The 19,630-nt window shown below is 33.2% G+C and overlaps 3 protein-coding genes across 3 annotated transcripts; 1 reads left to right on the forward strand and 2 right to left on the reverse strand.

Moving 5' to 3' along the window:
- Positions 1,391-3,207, reverse strand: LOC18593554. The gene is made up of 2 exons (XM_018124935.1): positions 2,432-3,207; positions 1,391-2,313 (listed from the first exon to the last, which is right to left on the reverse strand). Exon 1 carries the CDS (start codon positions 3,193-3,195, stop codon positions 2,434-2,436), a length of 762 nt encoding a protein of 253 aa, XP_017980424.1. The 5' UTR covers positions 3,196-3,207; the 3' UTR covers positions 1,391-2,313; positions 2,432-2,433.
- On the reverse strand, positions 3,641-8,678 carry LOC18593555 (probable disease resistance protein At4g27220). The gene is made up of 3 exons (XM_018124180.1): positions 8,313-8,678; positions 4,995-8,220; positions 3,641-4,471 (listed from the first exon to the last, which is right to left on the reverse strand). Exons 2-3 carry the CDS (start codon positions 8,208-8,210, stop codon positions 3,641-3,643), a joined length of 4,047 nt encoding a protein of 1,348 aa, XP_017979669.1. The 5' UTR covers positions 8,211-8,220; positions 8,313-8,678.
- Positions 10,265-13,361, forward strand: LOC18593556 (purple acid phosphatase 18). Its single transcript, XM_007020832.2, has 5 exons — positions 10,265-10,508; positions 11,439-12,107; positions 12,269-12,457; positions 12,535-12,623; positions 12,867-13,361. The coding sequence occupies exons 1-5, from the start codon at positions 10,368-10,370 to the stop codon at positions 13,084-13,086; spliced, it is 1,308 nt and encodes a 435-aa protein (XP_007020894.2). The 5' UTR covers positions 10,265-10,367; the 3' UTR covers positions 13,087-13,361.

Here is a 19,630-nt window from a genome sequence, read left to right on the forward strand (position 1 = left end):
TAAAGCTCCTCACTTGTCATCCAAAGACGTGGCTAAACTTGGAAACACTTTTGATTTATTGTTAGTTTTCATTTAATATATTATTAAATTTTATCATCTATTTTTATAAAATTAGAAAATTTATTACGTTATTTTTTATAATTTTTTTAATTTTATAACGTTAATGAATTTGAAACAATTAATTTATAATTTACAATTTAATAAAATTTTTAAGATATATGAAAAAATAATAAGCAAATGAAAACATATTTAAATTTTTAATATTATGAAACTCAATATGTATATATTTAATTTTATTAATATATTTTTATAAAAGATTAACAAAATTTTAAAAAATTCTTAATATATTTTAAATAAAAAATTTTAAAAATAATAATATCCATGAAATTCTCCAACGAAATATTCTGTTAGAAGATTTCTATTGATAATAGCTTTTTTCAATAAAAAATTTTATTAAAATATTTGCAAAATTTCGACTAGAAGTCCGTCGAAAAATTTGACGGGAGTAAATTCTTATTGGCACCTTAAACTTTTCAATAGATTATTTTCCATTGAAAAATTTTAGTGGAAATCTATCCGAAAGTTTGGCAAGAGTAATTTTTTTTTACACCAAAAAAATTTTCAACGAATTTTGAATAAAAATTTCAATTAGAAATACATAAAAAATTTGTTAGAAAAAATCAAAATATATTTTTTTCAAACTTTTTTTGTTAGAAAAAACCAACTTTTTTGTAATGTGTGATAAGTGTGAATTAATTCAAAAAACAATAAAAATGTATTTATATTGTTGAAATAAAACAAAATTAAAAGAGAAATCTGGGCTTAACGCTCCTTTCAACTTTTATCAATTAGCTTTTGAGTTAATGAAATTATAAAAATAATTCATTAAACTGTGATGGAGTTAAAAAAGTTTTATAAATGAAATTAGAAAGTGTATCAATTAAGATATATAAAAAAATTAAAATTAATATTATATATATCTCAATTTGTCCAACCTTTTAATTAAAACTGCAAAATAAAAATTATTGAATAATTGATGTGATTCCTCTATCGTTGTTCTTTGTATTTTGTCATTTTGCAATCATTTTTCCTTCATGGTCCATTTATTTATGCCCTACTTGCTTGGTCAATTTAATGGCTTTAATGGAAAAATATCTCTCTAGCTACATACAGGATAAGATCGAAGGATGAGAGCACCATATCTATCAACCATTTTACCGATAATGGATGCATATAAAATATTTATAATTATTAAAAATGTAGAATTTGAATTTTTTTTAAATATAAAAACTATCCATAATTATTGATTAAAAAAATGATGAAAATTTATTGTAAATGTTGGAAATAGAAACGAAACGTTCTTGCAAAAGATGATCTTATATCAAAGATAAAAGGCTGAAGAGAAAAGCTTATATCAAACTAAATGTTGGCAACAGCATCAGTTGCAATTGAGACAAGATGCACAGAAAAACAGCAAGTGAAACAATTCTAGAAGAAAGAAGATGTATAGGAGAGAAAGCAGAATTCTAGTATGATATACCTTTGCACTGGTGCCCAGAGCAGCCTAAACATATTGCAAAAAGATTCACAGCACAGTAAAGAAGAGCAAATGGAAATGGCGGAGGGGAAGCTACAGAACATACTTTTGAACACTTTACTGATACTGGGCCGTGAATAGGAAGGAAGGGAAAACCTCATTAATGGGCCGTTTTCTTCTTCAACTCCTGCCTCATGTATTTCATGCCGTAGAAAATGGTATTGCTGCTAGCATTTCCATAGTCCATCGTTGCTCTCCTGCTTCATTCTATTTTCCCATTGTTCAGTCTGAGAGCTTGAAGGAAAACAACTTCTTGTAGTGTCTGATTCATGGTATATACTAAATACTATACACCAGGCAGTCAAAGTATATTTTTAAGTGATACTAGCTTGGGATTCCCTTTTGATTCATCTTTTCAAATGCTGTTGAGTGCTTGTAATATTCAGCTGTAATTTGTAAGAATATATGACATAAAGAACCAAAATGATATTGAAAGCAAATATCCTGTCACTTGGACAAATCCATTGAATGAATGGGTCGGAAGTCAAAGCTTGATCAACCACCGATTTATTCATGTATGAAATACTAAAGATGGTTAGGATGTTGATACAAATGAACCACCCAAAAACAACTGAAGTAGATGATACTTGTTCATTTGCTAAACATGTAGCAGCAGAAGCTAGTAAAATTCAGATTGACGCTTTAACATGGTTTTGCATTCCTGTTAAACTGTGTTCTGATTCTTCTGATGCATCTTGGTTTATCCTGTAGGGAGCCTTCAAAACCAAACAATGAGAGACATAAAGAACAAGAATTAGTACTAATTTTTTGTTACCAAGAAGTATAGCACATAACAAATAAACAAAAATCAGTAACAGTGCAAATTGCAGATACCTCTATGTCTTGGCATTCACACAAAGCTTGGGACAATTTTCAACCTTTGAATAAATCAAATAGGGAATTACAAGATGGTAACCCCTTGGGCAGTAAGTGATGAGGCTTGGGAGTTGAAGGAGATCCAACATCCACAATTGAGGGAGCACTATTTGCTTCTCTTCCTGGGCACCTGCTTCTTCATCTTTATCTCCAAATAGTTGCTTTAGTTCAGAAGCACCTTCAACTTTGAGTATTTCTAGTTTTGGCATAGCAACACTAACCGGAAAGAGGCTTTTCATTTTATTGCAGCTTCCAATTTTGACTTTATTCAGCGCACAGAAACATATAGGTTGGAAATGACCCCTTGATGATGTTGATGTTGAAGTTTGGTCCCTTTCTTTACCATCATCATTGGCAATGATTTGCTCCAAATCCTCACATTCCCATATACTCAGGTACTTCAGTCGTGGCAGATTTCGAGCAAGGGTGGGTGTGAAAATGTGTTTCAATCTCTTACATTTGGACAGCTCCAAAGTAGTAAGACCACTAAGGCTTACACTCTTGTAGGACTCAACTATGTCAATAATGTTCCCCGACGTTGTGCAGTAGCATTGATGTTCTGCAGTTGTAGTTAGAAGCGGAAGACCCTTGAGCTGAAACACCTCTTGCACTCCACAACTTTTAATTCTTAATTCTTTCAAATCTAGGAAGCATTTTCCCTGTGTTTTAGACAGTTTCTTTTCCTTTTGAAGATGTGGCTTCTGTAAATACAAGTATTCCATCTCATCAAATTAGTAACCAACATTGCTTAACTTTAATTTCATTTTCTTTCGAAAATGAATAGAAACAATAAACTTGGCAGTTGTAATTTTCACAGTCAAACATATTGCATACTTCACCTAATTGAACTCCTAAGTGCTTGAAAATGATGCAAATGGTTCTTAACGAATGGTAAAAATTTCTAAACACAGTAAGAGGAATGCATCAAGTACTTGAGAAAACAATCATCTGTTTAGGTATTTCAAGTAAAGCCTGCTAACAGCAAACTAGTCAAATTTTGGCTTGAAGCACTGAAGTGTGTGTTACTCTTGAGTCTTAACTTGAGCCATGCATAAAAGTATAGGACAATACTATGTTGCATTGTATAGAATTTTGTCTCTACCACATTAACAATTCATCTGCAGTGGAAATTGAATGAGAGAATTCGATATGTTCTTTTTTTTTTTATTATATTAGCACCATCAATAATAGCATCAAATCCCTCATATCAGGAAAAGAGATTGGCGTGTTTACCTGTGGGCCAGAAGGTATCAAATTTTTTATATCAACAGTGAAACATGCGGTCAAGTTGGGGCAGTCTTCTACTGTTGCAGTGAACGATGATGGGAACATTATATGATAATCGGATGAGCAGAAACTGACAAAGCTTGGTAGGTGGAGGATATCTACTTTCTTTAACTTAGAAAGCGCCATATCCTCTTCATTTGTAATGTTTGCTCCATCTTCATGTCCAAACACTTGCTCTAATCCTGACGCCTCTTCTATTTTCAACTCTTCAAGTTTTGGAAGACCACGAGCAGCACTAACAGGGAAGAGAATTTTCAGTTTGTTGCAGTTGTTGATCCATATTTTGGTCAGATTAGGGAAGCTTATAGCTTGAAGACGATCCTTTGAAGAAGATAATGAAATTTGATCTTTGACAATGATTTGCTCCAGTTCCTCACATCCTTCCAAATGTAGGTCTTTCAATTGCAGAAAATTTCGAGCAAACATAGGTGAGAAGATATGTCTCAGTCTCTTACACTCAACTACTTCCAGATGAGTAAGGTTTTGAAGGGTTGCAATCTGTGTAGAACCTTTCCATATCACTTGTAACTCTTGCAGATCTTTCAGTTGTAGTTTCTCCAGACTTGAGACGAAGAATCCGCCTTCAAGTTGAAATATCTCTTCACAGTTCCCAACTGTTAAATATTCCATATCAGGTGACCTCTGTCTTCCCTGGAGGCCAACACTGTTGCACTGTCGACAGTTATTTCCAACCTTAGAGAGCCATAGTTTCTGTGGATATAGCCAACAGTTAGACCAGATAGATAATGTCAATTGATATTAGAACAAAAATTTGCTGCATAATTCAGGCAAGGCTAACACAAACAAATTAAAAGAAAAAAATTAACCAACTCTATTCCCCATTTATTGGATAAATGAACATTCAACAGTTTGAGTGTCAAATAAGTATCATTTCCTGACTGGCTAGTAAGTAATCATGAACACAAATATACTCTTCTCTATTTCTTGTATATCTAACTCTGCATTGATAAGTTGCAATTCCTCTGATAAGCCTAGATTATGTTTAGGTCTGGTGCCAAAGCTAGAGATTGACCAAAACCAGTGCATTAGAGTAGAAATATTCATCAACTGCTACTGGGAACTAACAAAATGGTCTATCCAACCGAAGTGGTATGAGAGGGTTTGAACTAACAAATTGGTTAGAGTTATCTCTCCTATGAAGTAGACTATTTGATGAACTGCAACCAGGACACAAGAAATACCAAAAAAGAACTCTAAGTGAGAATAGAAATACCTTCATTTGAGCCTTCATCATGTCTTCAAAAGTAAAAGGTTCCAGCAGGGGGCATTCTTCAATCTCTAACACTTCCAAAGATAGCTGCACAATAACACAGTTTTCTAGACAGAAACTGCTCAAGCTTTTTAAGTTTTTAAGTACTAACAACTGTAGTTGAGGTAGAACAATATCCTTGCCATCCAATTCTTTTCCAAGGCTGAAAACTTGTTTCAACTGAGTACAATTAGTAATGTTAATTTCTTTTAGCTGTGGAAAATCTGGGGCTGTAGAGTTTGCAAAAACATATTCCAAAATATCACAAGAAGAGATCTTTAGAGTTGTTAATTTTGGCAAGCTCAGAGGATGGGAATCAGAGTCAACTGTTTCTTGGACAATATGCTTCATTCCAGAACAGTCATGTACTTCAAGTGTTTCAAGTTGCAAAAGACCTTGAGCAAGCACTGGAGAGAAGAGAGATGCCAATTTATCACAACTCTGTACTTTCACAGTCTTAAGACTTTGAAGGCTTACACGATCGATGGGCCCTTCCCATATATGCTCCAAGTTAGGTAATAGCTCAAGCTCTAAGTAAGACAAGTTTGAAAGCAGTATGGGATGATTTTCTTCCCCAGTATGTTGCAGACTATCCAACTGAAACACTGCTAGCAACATAGGACAGTTTATGACAGTCACCTCTCTTAAATGTTTTTCTACTGGAACTGTAGAGATCATAGCAGCACCATTTTTCACAGTAAACTTTTTTAAGTTCTGTAGAAAACCTGTTGGTTGCGGACCATTACATAGCTCTGTCAAGGAAACCATATCTTCAATGAATAATTCTGCTAGATTAAACAATGCAATGGCAGGAACCTGCTGCTGTACTGTCTGAATGAGGCATTGCATATGCCTACAACGTCTGAGCCAAAGAAAGGTCAATTTGTTTAACCCTCTTTGATCCAAGCTCGGAACAAGGCATTGATGACCAATGATACTATCCAAATCAAGGTACTCAATATCAGAAAGCAGCTCCTTAAAAGGACTTAACAGGAAACCTACAATTTTCAAGCTTCTTGAGCTTGGATAGCCGTGGTCAAAACATTGATTTATTGCTATCTTGTACCTTTGTAATTTAGGGAAGACAAAGTATCTTGGAAAACATATAGAATTAGCCTTCATTGTTAGTGCAGTTAAACGGGACAATGATTTCAGCTCTGATAAACTAGCAGTAGTTGCCTCCTCACCTCTCCCTTCAATGGCCCATTGCCTAAAGCTAAACTCACCAATATACAGCTCTTCCAGTTTGGATAACCTTCGTATCAGATTAGGTGGGATTTTCCAGTGTCCATCAGCATAGGACAGATCTAGCAATCTTAAACTAATTAATTCCCCTATTTCATCTGGTATATTATCGAGATAACAACCACAGAAGTCTAGAATCTCAAGTTTCTTCAGTTCTGCCAATGATGAGATGTCATGGAGTTTGCATCCCTCTAGGTGTAAGGTTTTCAGGTTTGTCAACCATAGAATTCCTTCCAGAGATGGCAATAACCCACCTGAAAGAGTTAATACTTTGAGGGTTTTCATCCCTTCAAAAGATGAACTTGAAATAGCCATCAAACGATTCCCACTCATCAATAAAGTTTCCAGTTTTGGGCATACCAATTTATCAGGAAGATATTCTATTTTGTTGTTCATCAAGGAGATTGTTTTACAACATCCCAAGCTTTCAGAATTTGGCCATTCATCTAACCCAAGGCCTGCTTTTATCATCACATTCTCTGCTTCTGATGCTATCCAGTGGGCAAAATCACGGATGACATCATGCATTTTCACAGTTTCTTCATTGCCAGTGTCCAACAACAAACCAGAGTATTGGAGATTGGTTAATATTACTCGCATTTCTCTCCTTGCATCTTCAATGAAGTTAACATCCTGGAATAAGCCTTGGCCAATTCCATATCTAGTCAACTGCTCGATACTAATCTCATAATCTTCCGGGAAATAGGAACACAACAAGAAACATGACTTGATTTTTCTTCCCTTCAAATAATCATAACTGAACTTAAGACATCCATAGATATCTTCACAGAAATCTTGATTCTCTGCAAGCTGAGGGCTTTTTTGTTGTCGATGATTTGCTACTATCCACTCATCTAGAGGTTTTTCTCTTAGGGCCCTGGCAATAGTTACAATTGCAAGAGGCAATCCTTTGCATTCTCCAGCAACCTTTTGTGCTACATCAATCAATTCACTGTGGCATGGTGCATCATCTAAACCTGCATTGTGTTTGAATAAGGTCCAGGCTTCATCATTGGATAAAACATCTAGTTGAATCTTCGTTTGGCTTCTCATTCTGGTACATACATGTTGAAGTCGTGTTGTCAGAAGAACTTTGCAACCCTTGTGATCAGCACCAAATGGAATTCCTATAGCTGCCAAGTCGAGTTCCTTCCAAATATCGTCAAGGATTATGAAGATCTTCTTCTTTTCTTGCAGTCTATGCCATATCTGAGCTGCTCTTCCTTCTTCAGTTTCCTTTTCAAATCGTAAATCTAATGAGTCTGCAATCCGACCTTGAATGTTTTTGATATTTGGAGTCTGAGAGACAACAGCAATCACTACTAAATTAAAAAGCTTCAGTTCTGTGGATTTCTTTCCAACTTCTTTTGCCATGGTTGTCTTACCTACCCCAGCCATCCCATACAGTCCAATCATGCTCACATCATCGTCTGTCAAGGCCTCCATAATCTGATTGAAAGCTTTCTCTGAAGATTTAGATGGCATAAAATCCTTGCATCGTAAGAATTCTATGACAGGAAGGGTAGCACGGTGTCCTACTCGTTGAAATTTGGAAGTCTCTTGAAGTTGAACAACACTGAACTTTTGCTTTGCTACTTTCTTACCCAATTGATAACGCCAGAGCCAATTAGGACACCAATTAAAAGACCTTCTGTTTTCTTCTATTTCACTGTCCAGGAGCTTCACATCTTCCAGGACTTTGTTTGCCTCTGTAAGCCAGTCCTCCACATCTTTTTCAATTTCTTCAGTTTGCCTTATGGCTTCATTGACATCATTTTGCAACCGCCCTTGTGCAACTGTCAGCTTTTCAGTCTCTTTCCTGAGGTCCTCAACATTACTGGCAAAACGGAACGCATAACTAAGATGACAAATTGCTGGTGCAACCAGGTATTCTGTAATCTTTGCAGCAACAGCTAGACCAATTTGATCAGCCATCCCTGACAATCTGAAATTCAAAAAGACACTTTGCTAGTAATTACATGGAATCTCAGTGACGGTAACAAAATTTGAAGAAATTTTGAGAACTTCGCTGAGTACCTTACTAGCAATACTTTTTTGAAACTGCACACTACAGGTGAATAAGTCACTGATCAATCCACAAGATGTCTGAAAAGGAAAAAAACTCAACCTAATTTCAACTTTAATCACTAGTTATTTATCTGCAAAAGAATTTGAAGCACATCAGGTTTTCAAAAAGAATTATACCACCAATGGTCCTAGCAGATAGAGACAAGGCCTTTTTTCTTTGACCAAACAGAAAGGGAGAGCATGCACAAACTCACAGAATCATATGTATAAGGGCCCTTGAAACTCACCTCATTTGGAGTCTTCATAGTCTTTTACAGGCCTCTCCACAGCCCGTTCCACAGTTCAGGATGTGAAAGCCAAAAAGATATTAGATTTTTTTTCTTCTTTCTTTTCCCCTGTGTTAAATGAAACTTAGGAACTAAAAGAATGACTGAGGGCAGTTCAATCATATCAGAAACTCTAGAACAAAAGGATCAATGTTTACTGGGGTATTGCTCCTTTTTCTTCTCTCTTTACAAAACTCTCTCACAAAGAAATGAATGAGGATGACCAGAACATTGCACCTTCAACTTTCATATTCAAACGCTGAACAATTGATGCAACAAAGTCAAAAGAATAAAGCAAGGAAGACAGAAAATCAGAATTAGGAGGAAGAAAGTATGTAAACACCAAGCAACTAGCTGGATATTCTTTGACCAGAACATCGTTTACTTTTTGATATATGAAAAGGAATTCTTTATATAATAAATTAATAAAACCAGTTGACTATTTGATTCAAAGTTTTAAACTAGAGAACATTTCACATGTAAGCACTGCACATGCATCTTCATCAATTAATTCTTGGTTAATGGATTGTTAGCCAACTTGATTGGGAGTTGACATTACCTGGGTATATTTATCTAGTCATTCTTTGAGCTCTTCTTGGTATACTGGCTGCTCTGCAAAAATTAATTGACAGTAATTAATGCCAGGAAAGATAGTTATTAGGTGAATTTCTGTTAAAATATTTCCAACTTAGCATATTAATCGGATCAGAAACTTGGTCTAGCAGGAAAATACACATGCTCTCAATCTCAGTCTACTCACTTGACCCAATAAGCAGCTATGCAAATATAGTCTGAAGTTAAAGAAAATATTGGTTTCTTGCTCATTTTCGTTTTCTTGCATAGGTTAACTCAAAGAGGCTGCAGAAGCAACAATTCCTACCAGTTCAATCTTGTAATTACTCCACAAGATACAAGTAAACAAGTGGGTCATGAAGTTGCAGTTTCAAAAGAATGGGAATGTTCTTGCTACTTTGCTATGCATCATCATCATTTCATTTTCAATAGTTTCTCGTTATGGTCTTGATGTTTATTCCAGATTCAAAGTTTTCTGGGAATATCTTTTTGTTTCTCATGATTGAATCAGCATGTTGCTTGCTTTTGCATTTATGGACTCTGTCTTTAAATGAAACAATTTCCCAGGTAATTTTCTTGCAAAGTATTGGGTCAAAAGTCATAGATAAGTACAAAGTTTAGGTGAATGTTAGGAGAATATAAGGAGATATATGCCTCCATTTCTACAGTTAGGAAAAAGGGGTTTTAGCTTGAAAGCTTATTCTCTTGAGAATATGTCGATTTGATGATTGTAACTTACCTATGGTTTTGTTTGCTTTGTTACAAAATCTGACCCTGGATTCCATTTGTGAGCTCTCATAGCAATTCAACATGTTGATGAAATCATGCTTCAGTACAGAAAGCTATTCAGCTTTCACAATCTTAGAGTTGCACAATTGGTTTGCCAGAGTAGTTCCTTGTTCTGATTTCCTGCCAAGGGAGTTGCTAACTACTTGTGTTTGAACGGTTAGGGGTTGGAGAGGGAAAGAGTCAAACCAGATATCAACTTCATCTTTTCCACAAAATGACAACATTACCATATTCCTAACACCATACCATCAACTTAGCAAGGCTAAGACAGTCATTTCAAAATGGACCATTCATCAAGTAAAGACAAAGAAAATCAAAATTTACTTCGGTTCAGTGTTTCACAAGGGAAAGAGATTTTCTAGGACCAAAGAAAAAAATGGAAACAAAATTTATACATCTGATACTAACTCTTCTTCTGTCAATCTCAGTTACTGTCAGAACTGATTATGTTAGACCTCAACCTCGTAAAACTTTGCATTTTCCATGGAACCCAAAGCCCCCATCTCAGCCCCAGCAGGTAACCGCATCATTTTTACCTTTAAACATTTTTCAGTTTCTCGGTTGTTCTTGTTTTTGTCAGATTCAATGCTTTTTGGCTTTGTCTTGATGTGATCTGATCTGGGTTGTTTCTTGTTTTTGTATTTCTGGGTTCATCTTGTTGAAAGAAAAGACCTTTCTTTTTTAATTTATAAGAGTTTTCGGGGAAATTTTGGGTTTGAGACTTTTGCTTCTCTGAAAAAATTTGTGGGGATTTGTGTTTTGAGAAATGGAATTACCATGAAATGGATTTTTCTTGAGAAAGTTTTGCATTTTTTTTTTGTTTTTACTGCCAAATTTGTCTTTGGATTTTGTGTATCTGCTGCCTAAAAAGCTTCAATCTAAGCTAATAAATTTGCTTGTTTCTGGAGCTGATTAGACCTGCAGGATCAGTTTTTTTTACATCGAGCAATCTATTGTGATAGATATCTATTATTAGAGTTATAGACTTTCTCTGAAAATTTTTTAGGAAATATTATCTGTGGATTTGAGATTAATGATGCTTATGTTGAAACGAAGAAATGCAGTGTAGAGTATTAGGCGTGCATGGATCAAAACATCAGAGCTAGATTCTTCTTAAGGAGCAAAAGAAATGTTTTGTTTTGTAGCAAGATACATTGGTCCACAGCTGTGTTGGAATGATTCTTAAAACATATAATATGATGCTTGCTGGAATAACAGTCTTACTATTGATCTTGGTGTTGTGGTGTGGAGTGAAGATTAAGTTTCCCAAATCAAGAAAGAAAGGAATTACGAGTGTCTACTGTTATAAGTCTTATAACTGTATTTCCATAGGAGTTGATTCAATGGTTTTTGTATGGATTATTTAATTTCCCAATAATTCCATCAAGACCTCCTTCATGTTGCCATTTAGTTCAAAAGGTTTTTGCTTGACAAATATACGTTGCAGGTCCACATATCCTTGGCAGGAGAAAAACACATGCAAATCTCATGGGTCACTAACGATAAATCCGCTCCTTCAATTGTTGAATATGGAACCTCACCAGGGATATACACCTCTTCAGCTGAAGGAGACACCACCTCTTATAGTTACCTATTCTATAGCTCAGGAAAGATACACCACACTGTCATTGGACCTCTGGAACATGATACTGTTTATTTTTATCGATGCGGAGGACAAGGTCCTGAGTTTCAGCTCAAGACCCCTCCAGCTCAATTTCCTGTTACTTTTGCTGTGGCTGGGGATTTAGGTCAAACTGGCTGGACTAAATCAACACTAGACCACATTGATCAATGCAAATATAATATACATCTGCTTCCTGGGGACCTTTCATACGCCGATTACATGCAGCATCGCTGGGACACCTTCGGTGAGCTGGTGCAGCCACTTGCAAGTGCCAGACCATGGATGGTAACAGAAGGCAACCATGAAAAGGAGAAGATACCACTATTTACGGATGCATTTCAGTCCTATAATGCAAGATGGAAAATGCCTTTTGAGGAAAGTGGATCAACCTCCAATCTTTATTATTCTTTTGAAGTTGCAGGAATCCATGTTATCATGCTTGGTTCATATACAGACTATGATGAGCTTTCGGATCAATATAGCTGGTTGAAGGTTGGGTTTTCCTTTCCTCTGATAAGTGGTTTCTGCTTGAACCACAAGGACACAAAGTGTTCTGTGGCCTATTAGAAAGAGTGTAGTTCTATCATGATTATAATGAAATCTCTAGTTGTGCTTTTAACTGACGAAGTTTCGTGTCTTTTTAAATCTGGTAGGCTGATCTTTCAAAGGTGGATCGGAGAAAGACACCCTGGTTAGTTGTGTTATTCCATGTTCCATGGTACAATAGCAACAATGCTCATCAAGGTGAAGGAGATGGGATGATGGCAGCCATGGAACCACTGCTTTATGCTGCTGGTGTTGATTTAGTACTTGCTGGTCATGTGCATGCCTACGAGCGCTCTGTATGTCAATACTTGCTTAGCTTTGTTCCTTAATATTGTTAGAATGGGTTTATGATATGTGGTTCTCTACTTGACAGAAACGTGTTAACAATGGAAAATCAGATCCTTGTGGTGCAGTCCATATTACTATCGGAGATGGAGGCAATAGAGAAGGTTTAGCTGCAAAGTATGTCCTTTTCTGCAGATACCTTTCTGAAATATCAAATCTAATTAGAAAACATTAATATTATTAGCATAAGTTAAATTGTTTATAATTTTGATTCCAGATGTACAAATTGAACATCATGCATTTATCTTGTGTGGTCTGACAACTTCTAGCTACAAATTAAGCTTACCTTTAATATTTTAAACCTTCATGCAAATTTATTATGGGCTGCAATTTCATTAAGTGCTGTAAATTTACTTACAGATTCCGAAAACCACAACCTGAGTGGTCAATGTTCCGTGAAGCAAGCTTTGGTCATGGTGAGCTAAAGATAGTGAATTCCACTCATGCATTTTGGAGCTGGCACCGGAATGATGATGATGAACCAGTGAGGTCTGATCAGGTTTGGATAACCTCTCTCATCAGTTCTGGGTGCCTTGCAGAAAAGAATTATGAATCAAGGAAAATTCTCATATCTCCCTAAAATGGTAAAAAGCCTTCATGGTCTGCTTCTCTAGGTCTGGGCTAAGTTTTTGCTACACAAGTTTGATGTATATATGTATGTCTATCATAGTCATAGTATGAATTAGTAATATGCTCGTTCCCTTCATGTAATTTAGCTTAATGGGGAGTGGCTACTAGGCCATTACCATTTTAAGTTCCCCCTTGCAGTTGTCCTATTTGTTATATGTAAATCAGCTACAGCTTGCAGCTTGTCCAATAAATCAATCCCATTCCCTTTCCATCACATTTCCATTATACTGATGTTCCATTTTGCATATATATATATATATATCTGGATTCCCTTGTTTCTTATATAGAATGGATGAAACTAGTAAATTTCCATGGTTAGGAAGTGTAACTAGAAAGATGATTTGTGGCAAGGGAGGGAATGCCTTCGTTGTACAACCTGGTTATTAGACATCATATGAATCTAATAGCATTGGGCATTGAGAAAGTTTCACTCGTCATACCAAGTCCTCCCATTGTTCAAGAAGAGTTCGGTTTTATGACTTACACATCACATGTCATCTGCAGTCCAAGAAGGGCCTGCCATACCCCTAATCTGAAGGGATTGGCATCAAATTTCTTTCAGTCCCTTGCTTCATTGACGGCTGTATGATTTGGCCAACCAACATCAATACTATGTTTAAAATACAAACACTGGCTTTATATCTCATGACAATGACAAACTTGTCTGAGGTCAAGACAGACTCCCGTATGTCTGAAATGCAGTCTGATGGGTGAACCAACAAGGTCGACCGAATAGGTTACCGGGATGGGCTTGTACATCAATTTGCACTGGCAACAATAACCTTTCATTGGAAATGGGCTGGGCAATGGAATCAACAAGCAATGTATCCAACAAACCAATAATTCAATGAAGCCTATAATTTCATAAAGCGAAAGATGTTTAGGCTCATTGTTATTTATCTATTCACAACTCTCAGTTAATGTCAGTTACTTTCAGCTTTTGTTTACTTACCTTTTTAACTCTCCATAGCTTCTTATATTCTTGTGACTCTTCATTGCTTTCTTTCTTCTCCAATAGCATTGAATTCATTAGTTTTAGATGAATCTAACAATGGAGCAGCAATAAATTGATAATGAAAACATGGATTTCAACGAAATCTCTTGCCCTAGAGGCGAAAATAACTTGGAATTGAAGTTAAATTTTTATCTTGGCATGCTTTCTTTTAGTATGTTTTTTTTTTCTTTGTTTGAGTAAATTTTAATTTTTTTATTTTAAAAATTCTACTCAGCATAAATTTTCTTCCAAATTTATTTGTCTAAATAGTTATTTCGTATCTGTATTAGTTGAAATGTATAAAGTTTAAGTTAGGTAGAAAATCGATGCAATATAGAGGAAATAAAGAAGATTATCATGAATCTTTTAATAAGGAAGATTATCCTGAATCTTTAAAAAAAATTAAGTTACCAATAATGATGTTGTTCATCTGACAAGCTTTTGTTTTGCTTGGAAGTTGTGAAATGAAAGGATCTCTAACGATGTTTTGGATTATAGCTGGAAAACAATAAATAAAAACAAACTTTCTCAATGTATGAAAGTAACTTTGGCATTGTAGCTTTCTCAATGGGACGACGTTGAGCCATGTTGCCAATAATCTATCCATATGTCCTACACCTGCTATTATTAATAATCAATTGATTATATACTAATCACCAGCAAGTTGCCAATAATTTTTTCAAATTTCCTACACCTACTCTTATAATAATAATAATCAATTGATTACTAATCACCAAGTTGCCAATATTTTCCGATATGTCCTATGCCTACTCGTATATTAATAATCAATTGATTATTAATCACCAAGTTGTCAATATTTTTCTCAATACTGGTATTGTTTTAATTGAAATTTCTCCTTGAGATGACGGATTTCTTCATGTATATCCCTTTAATAATCATCAGCACATGCATATAACATGCTTTAATAGAATAAGATTTTGGAGGAAGATATTAATACTTGTTAAATATTTAAAAAAAAAAGAAAGAAAAAAAAAGTGAGGCCAATAGTTTCACAAAGCAAAAGATGTTTGGGTCCATTATTATTTAAATAAAAGAAAATAACGATTATAAGAAGACTTGAAAGAATACCAAGTCTTTGCTGCAACTTTTCTTGGATAATAAAATAGAATTAATTCAAAAGTGAATGGATAATTCCATGTTCCACTAGCAAAAGCTGTGGTGGTTGGGATTATTGTATTAGAAAAGGAAAAGATTTGGGAAAATGCATCCTAGATTTGATAGAATTAAAAATCAAAAGTTGTGGAATACAGGACGCATTTCAGGTCAAGGGTCTTCCACTTTAAACTTAATATATTATAACAAATTTAAATTAAAACAGCACATTTTTAAACTGTGTTATTAAAAATATTTTTAATATAATTAAATGCTACAAGGGTCTTCCCCAAATTTAAGTTAATTGTTATCAAATAAATTTAATTCCAAATATAAATATATCTTTTTATTTGGTAAGTTTAAGAAACCTATTTAATTATGCTATCCAAACTAAAAGCTTTGGGTAGAATAAACTTTTATTAGTAGTCTGGACTAAACATAAAAGTTGTTTGGGGTCCAAGAATAAACATTATTGTCAGGGCCGGCCCTTGGGTAAGGTCACCTAAGCAAGAGCTTTAGGCCTCAAATTTGAAGAGACTTCATATTTTATAATAATAATATAATTGATTATATTAAAAATATATAAAATTTAAGATAATTAGTAAAATATTTACCTATTCTCATATGCTTAATAAATATTTATTTTCTCTCACTACCACATCCCTATTAATTCTCCACTAATTATCTCATTTTCTATTAAAAATAAATAAATTTAAAGATAATTAATAAAATGACTTATTCTCTCATTTTCTTAATTATGTGCCTAATAAATCTTCATTTTTTTTATCACTTTCCAATTCCTATAATGCTAGTAATTCTCAACTATTTTTTCTATTTCCAATCAATTGACAGTAATATGTATTTAACATTTTCAACAATTATTTTTTTCTTGTATATAAAACCATTTTTTTCAATTTATAACAACCACTTTTGAATTCTTTTTTCTTTATTGTCTCTTTCTTTCTTTAACTTCAAGTTTCCTCCAAAAGTTTGTTAAGCTATAATATTTATAAAGCAATGAGCCTCATTTGCAGTTTGTAATAAACATTCAATAATAAAGTACTATTGTTCTAATCTTTGCACATTTTTTTACTTTATTTTGGATTTTATATTATCTTATTTTATTGTCTTTATTTTATGTGATAGTTGATTTATTTGAATTAGAAATTTCGATTGTTGATTTTGTATTAACCATTTAAAAAATATAAGATAATTATAATAGCTAAATATTTTTTGTACTTCATAATAAATATTTGAATATTTCAAATTACGAATATGAATCTGGTCATTCAAAGTTTTTTTTTAAAAAAAGAAAAATTGAAAGTTTAATACAATCTCAAATAGAGCACTTGATAAATTTTTACAAATAATAAAAATAATGAATTAGAAATTATTAATGAATAAAAAATTATTAAAGAAATATTACAAGAACTTGATTGTAAAAGTTTAATTAGAAATTTTACATCTCAAGAAGTTAGAAGAATAAAATTTTTTTCTTAATTTTAATAAAAAAAGGCATCATTTGAATATTTTGCTTTGGACCTTTAAAGTTATTGAGCTGCTCTTGAACATTATAATGTTGTTTTTGTACCTTATGTTTGGAACCAATAATAATAATAATTAATTAATTTTAATTTAGAGTGAAATTCTCATCAACAATTTTCATATGTTTGAAAGTTTGGTATCCAAAATTTATGAGAAGAAATAATTAAAGTCTCAAATTTAAGGTTCTTGGATTAATTAACAACCCTAATTACAACTGATGACTAATAATTATTGGAAGAAGCCATTACTACTCCAAGGCCACCACCTCAAAGAACAAGTATAAAGGAAAAAGTTTTTCTTTTTGAAAAGAATATTTGTCATAAATTGATGATGACATTAGTACATAATGTTGATCCAAGTCTTTAGCCTTGATGAAGGCAGAGAAGACTTGTTTCAGCCATAATGACTATCATAACGTATGAGTCCGTAAATTTAACTGTTCGACATGAAATAGGAATTGCCACCGATCTTTTTTGTTTAAAGTATGATTTGTCACCAAAGTAAATCTATACATTTTAATGAGGTCTTAAGCTTGACTTAAATTCATTTAAAAGAATAGATTCCAATCAACAAAAATAAACTAGGTTTGGATGTATAATTACGTGTGAATAAGGTGTTAACACTTTCACAACGCTTACTTAACATGGTACCCAATTAATTATATATTATCCTTTTAGCCTTAATAAATCAATTTTAAATTTGATATCTAGTTTTATTTTTCTTAATTATTTTATATTTGTTTAAAAGGTGATTTTATTAGCCTCAGTGACTCATATGTTATTCCAAGTTTCATTTCTTAGTGTAATAGCCTTTCTATGGCACAGTAACAGTGGAATTATTTTACAACAAAGGAAAATCCTTTGATATCGAAATGCCTTTTAAATACTCCATTACTTATGGCAGAATTCAATAAGAATTTCTGATATGAGGGTGGGGTTAGAGCATTTTTAAAGGGGGCCAAACAGAATAAGACACTATACAGTCAAAGAAAATTTTATATATAATTCAATTCTCATTCATCTACAAGATAAAACAAAATTCACAAGACATTGGGCATACAAAAAAATGCATATTAACAGTAATGATGGTGTCTCACACACACATACACACACACACACACACACACACACACACACACACACATATATATATATATATATATATNTGTATGTATATATATATGACTGAATAGAACTATAAAATGAATCTCTCTCACTCTTTGTGTGCAAGAGTAGAAAAGAAAATAATTTTTTAAACTCAAATAAATTGTCTATTTACTTTGTGTGTTCTACACAAAATGGGTAGCTTTTTGAGGAACTTTTTCTCTTATTTTTCATTTGCCTCTTAAATTACTAATTAACATATTGCGTTATTGGGTTAAACTATTGAGATGTAATATGTTATAATAGGTTATTGGGTCATATTGTTAAGATATAATATGTTATGATAGACTTAGATTTATATTAAAACTTAGTGGGTTTAGGTTAGTAGACTTACTTTTATTTTTTAAAAATTTGATAGATTTAACATATTAAGTTAAAATTTATAAAAAACTTTAAAAATTTTATATAATATGGAAAAAATTTTAAAAATCATGGCCCCCATCCGTTAAAAAGGCTCCGCCCTTGTTCTCACCTAGAAACTTGTAAAATTTAGATCTGAGGATACATCTACAAAATTTACATGCAAAATTGATACTAAATTATTTTCTGTGTCCAAATTAAGTCTTTTGATCTGATAGAGTTACACTCCACACATGGCATTTGTGTGAAGCCGAGAGCTAAAAACTTGTATTTGTCTCTTAGAGGTAAGTTTCAAGGAAGCAGATCAGTACCTTTTCCACTATTAATTTCTTCTTGTAAGCTCATCTCTTTGGTTTAGGGAAAGATTTCTGTGTCCATTGTTACTTGAATAAAAGAAAATAACAGTAAAAAAGAGACTCGGATATAAACCAATAATTCAAAAGTGCTCGTGATTCCATGTGCCACTAGTAGAAAAGGTAAATAGCATTCTTTGGGTGCCATATAGACCTATGACAATCAAATAATAAGACAGATACAGGGAGCAGGAGGAGGAATGATTTTTTGATAAAGAAAAGGAAAAAAAATGAGGGGAAAGAAAAGCTCATGGATAAGAATTAAGGAGAGATTGTGTGAACTTTATTATTGCTTAGAATTTATCACATTAGTCTATAATTTAATTAGCTCAAAGAGTGGGGTTATTGACACTCTTAATTAATTGTCTATTAACACTCTCCACTAACAACTTATAATTGTAATTTTCTAAATTACAATCAATTAAATAATTTTTTATTCAGGTCAAATTTTAATTAATTATACTACTATTTTTCTATTCACAATCTTAGTTAATTTCAATTACGCTCACCTTTTAACTCTCCATAGCTTCCTATGGTCTTGTGACTCTTCATTGCTTTTTTCTTCCTCCAGTAGCATTGAATTCATTAATTTTAGATGAATCTAACAATGGAGCAACAACAAATTGATGATGGAAGCATAAATTTCAACAAAATCTCTTCCCTAATTGAAATACCCCATACTTTGATATGGTGATAAATAAAGTTGATCGAATGCAAATTGAGGTCAATTAAAATATTTAGAAGTGATAAAAGACGAAAAGAGTAGTTTAGGATAAAATATTCCGCAAGTGAGAAAATAACAATAAAATAATAATAATTTTATCGGAGGAGAATTTGTGAGATAAAAGGCGATTTGGAAGTCAAGTGAGGCATAATAAGGTATTTTGGGTACCAAGGAGACAAGATAAAATTTTTAGAATAAAATAATATTTTATTAATGAAATAATATTAAAATATTAATATTTA

The sequence above is a fragment of the Theobroma cacao genome, chromosome 7, assembly GCF_000208745.1.
Source record: "Theobroma cacao cultivar B97-61/B2 chromosome 7, Criollo_cocoa_genome_V2, whole genome shotgun sequence".
Lineage (NCBI taxonomy): Eukaryota > Viridiplantae > Streptophyta > Magnoliopsida > Malvales > Malvaceae > Theobroma > Theobroma cacao.

What these genes read in the sequence shown, in the direction of transcription:
- LOC18593556 (XM_007020832.2), top strand. Translation starts at nt 10,368, where the DNA reads ATGGAAACAAAATTTATACATCTGATACTAACTCTTCTTCTGTCAATC. An exon ending in CCCCATCTCAGCCCCAGCAG is followed by an intron (nt 10,509 to 11,438) that starts GTAACCGCATCA and finishes TATACGTTGCAG; the next exon opens with GTCCACATATCCTTGGCAGG. An exon ending in TGCATGCCTACGAGCGCTCT is followed by an intron (nt 12,458 to 12,534) that starts GTATGTCAATAC and finishes TCTACTTGACAG; the next exon opens with AAACGTGTTAACAATGGAAA.
- LOC18593554 (XM_018124935.1), bottom strand. Translation starts at nt 3,195, where the DNA reads ATGGAATACTTGTATTTACAGAAGCCACATCTTCAAAAGGAAAAGAAA.
- LOC18593555 (XM_018124180.1), bottom strand. Translation starts at nt 8,210, where the DNA reads ATGGCTGATCAAATTGGTCTAGCTGTTGCTGCAAAGATTACAGAATAC. An exon ending in TGATGAAGGCTCAAATGAAG is followed by an intron (nt 4,472 to 4,994) that starts GTATTTCTATTC and finishes CTATATCCACAG; the next exon opens with AAACTATGGCTCTCTAAGGT.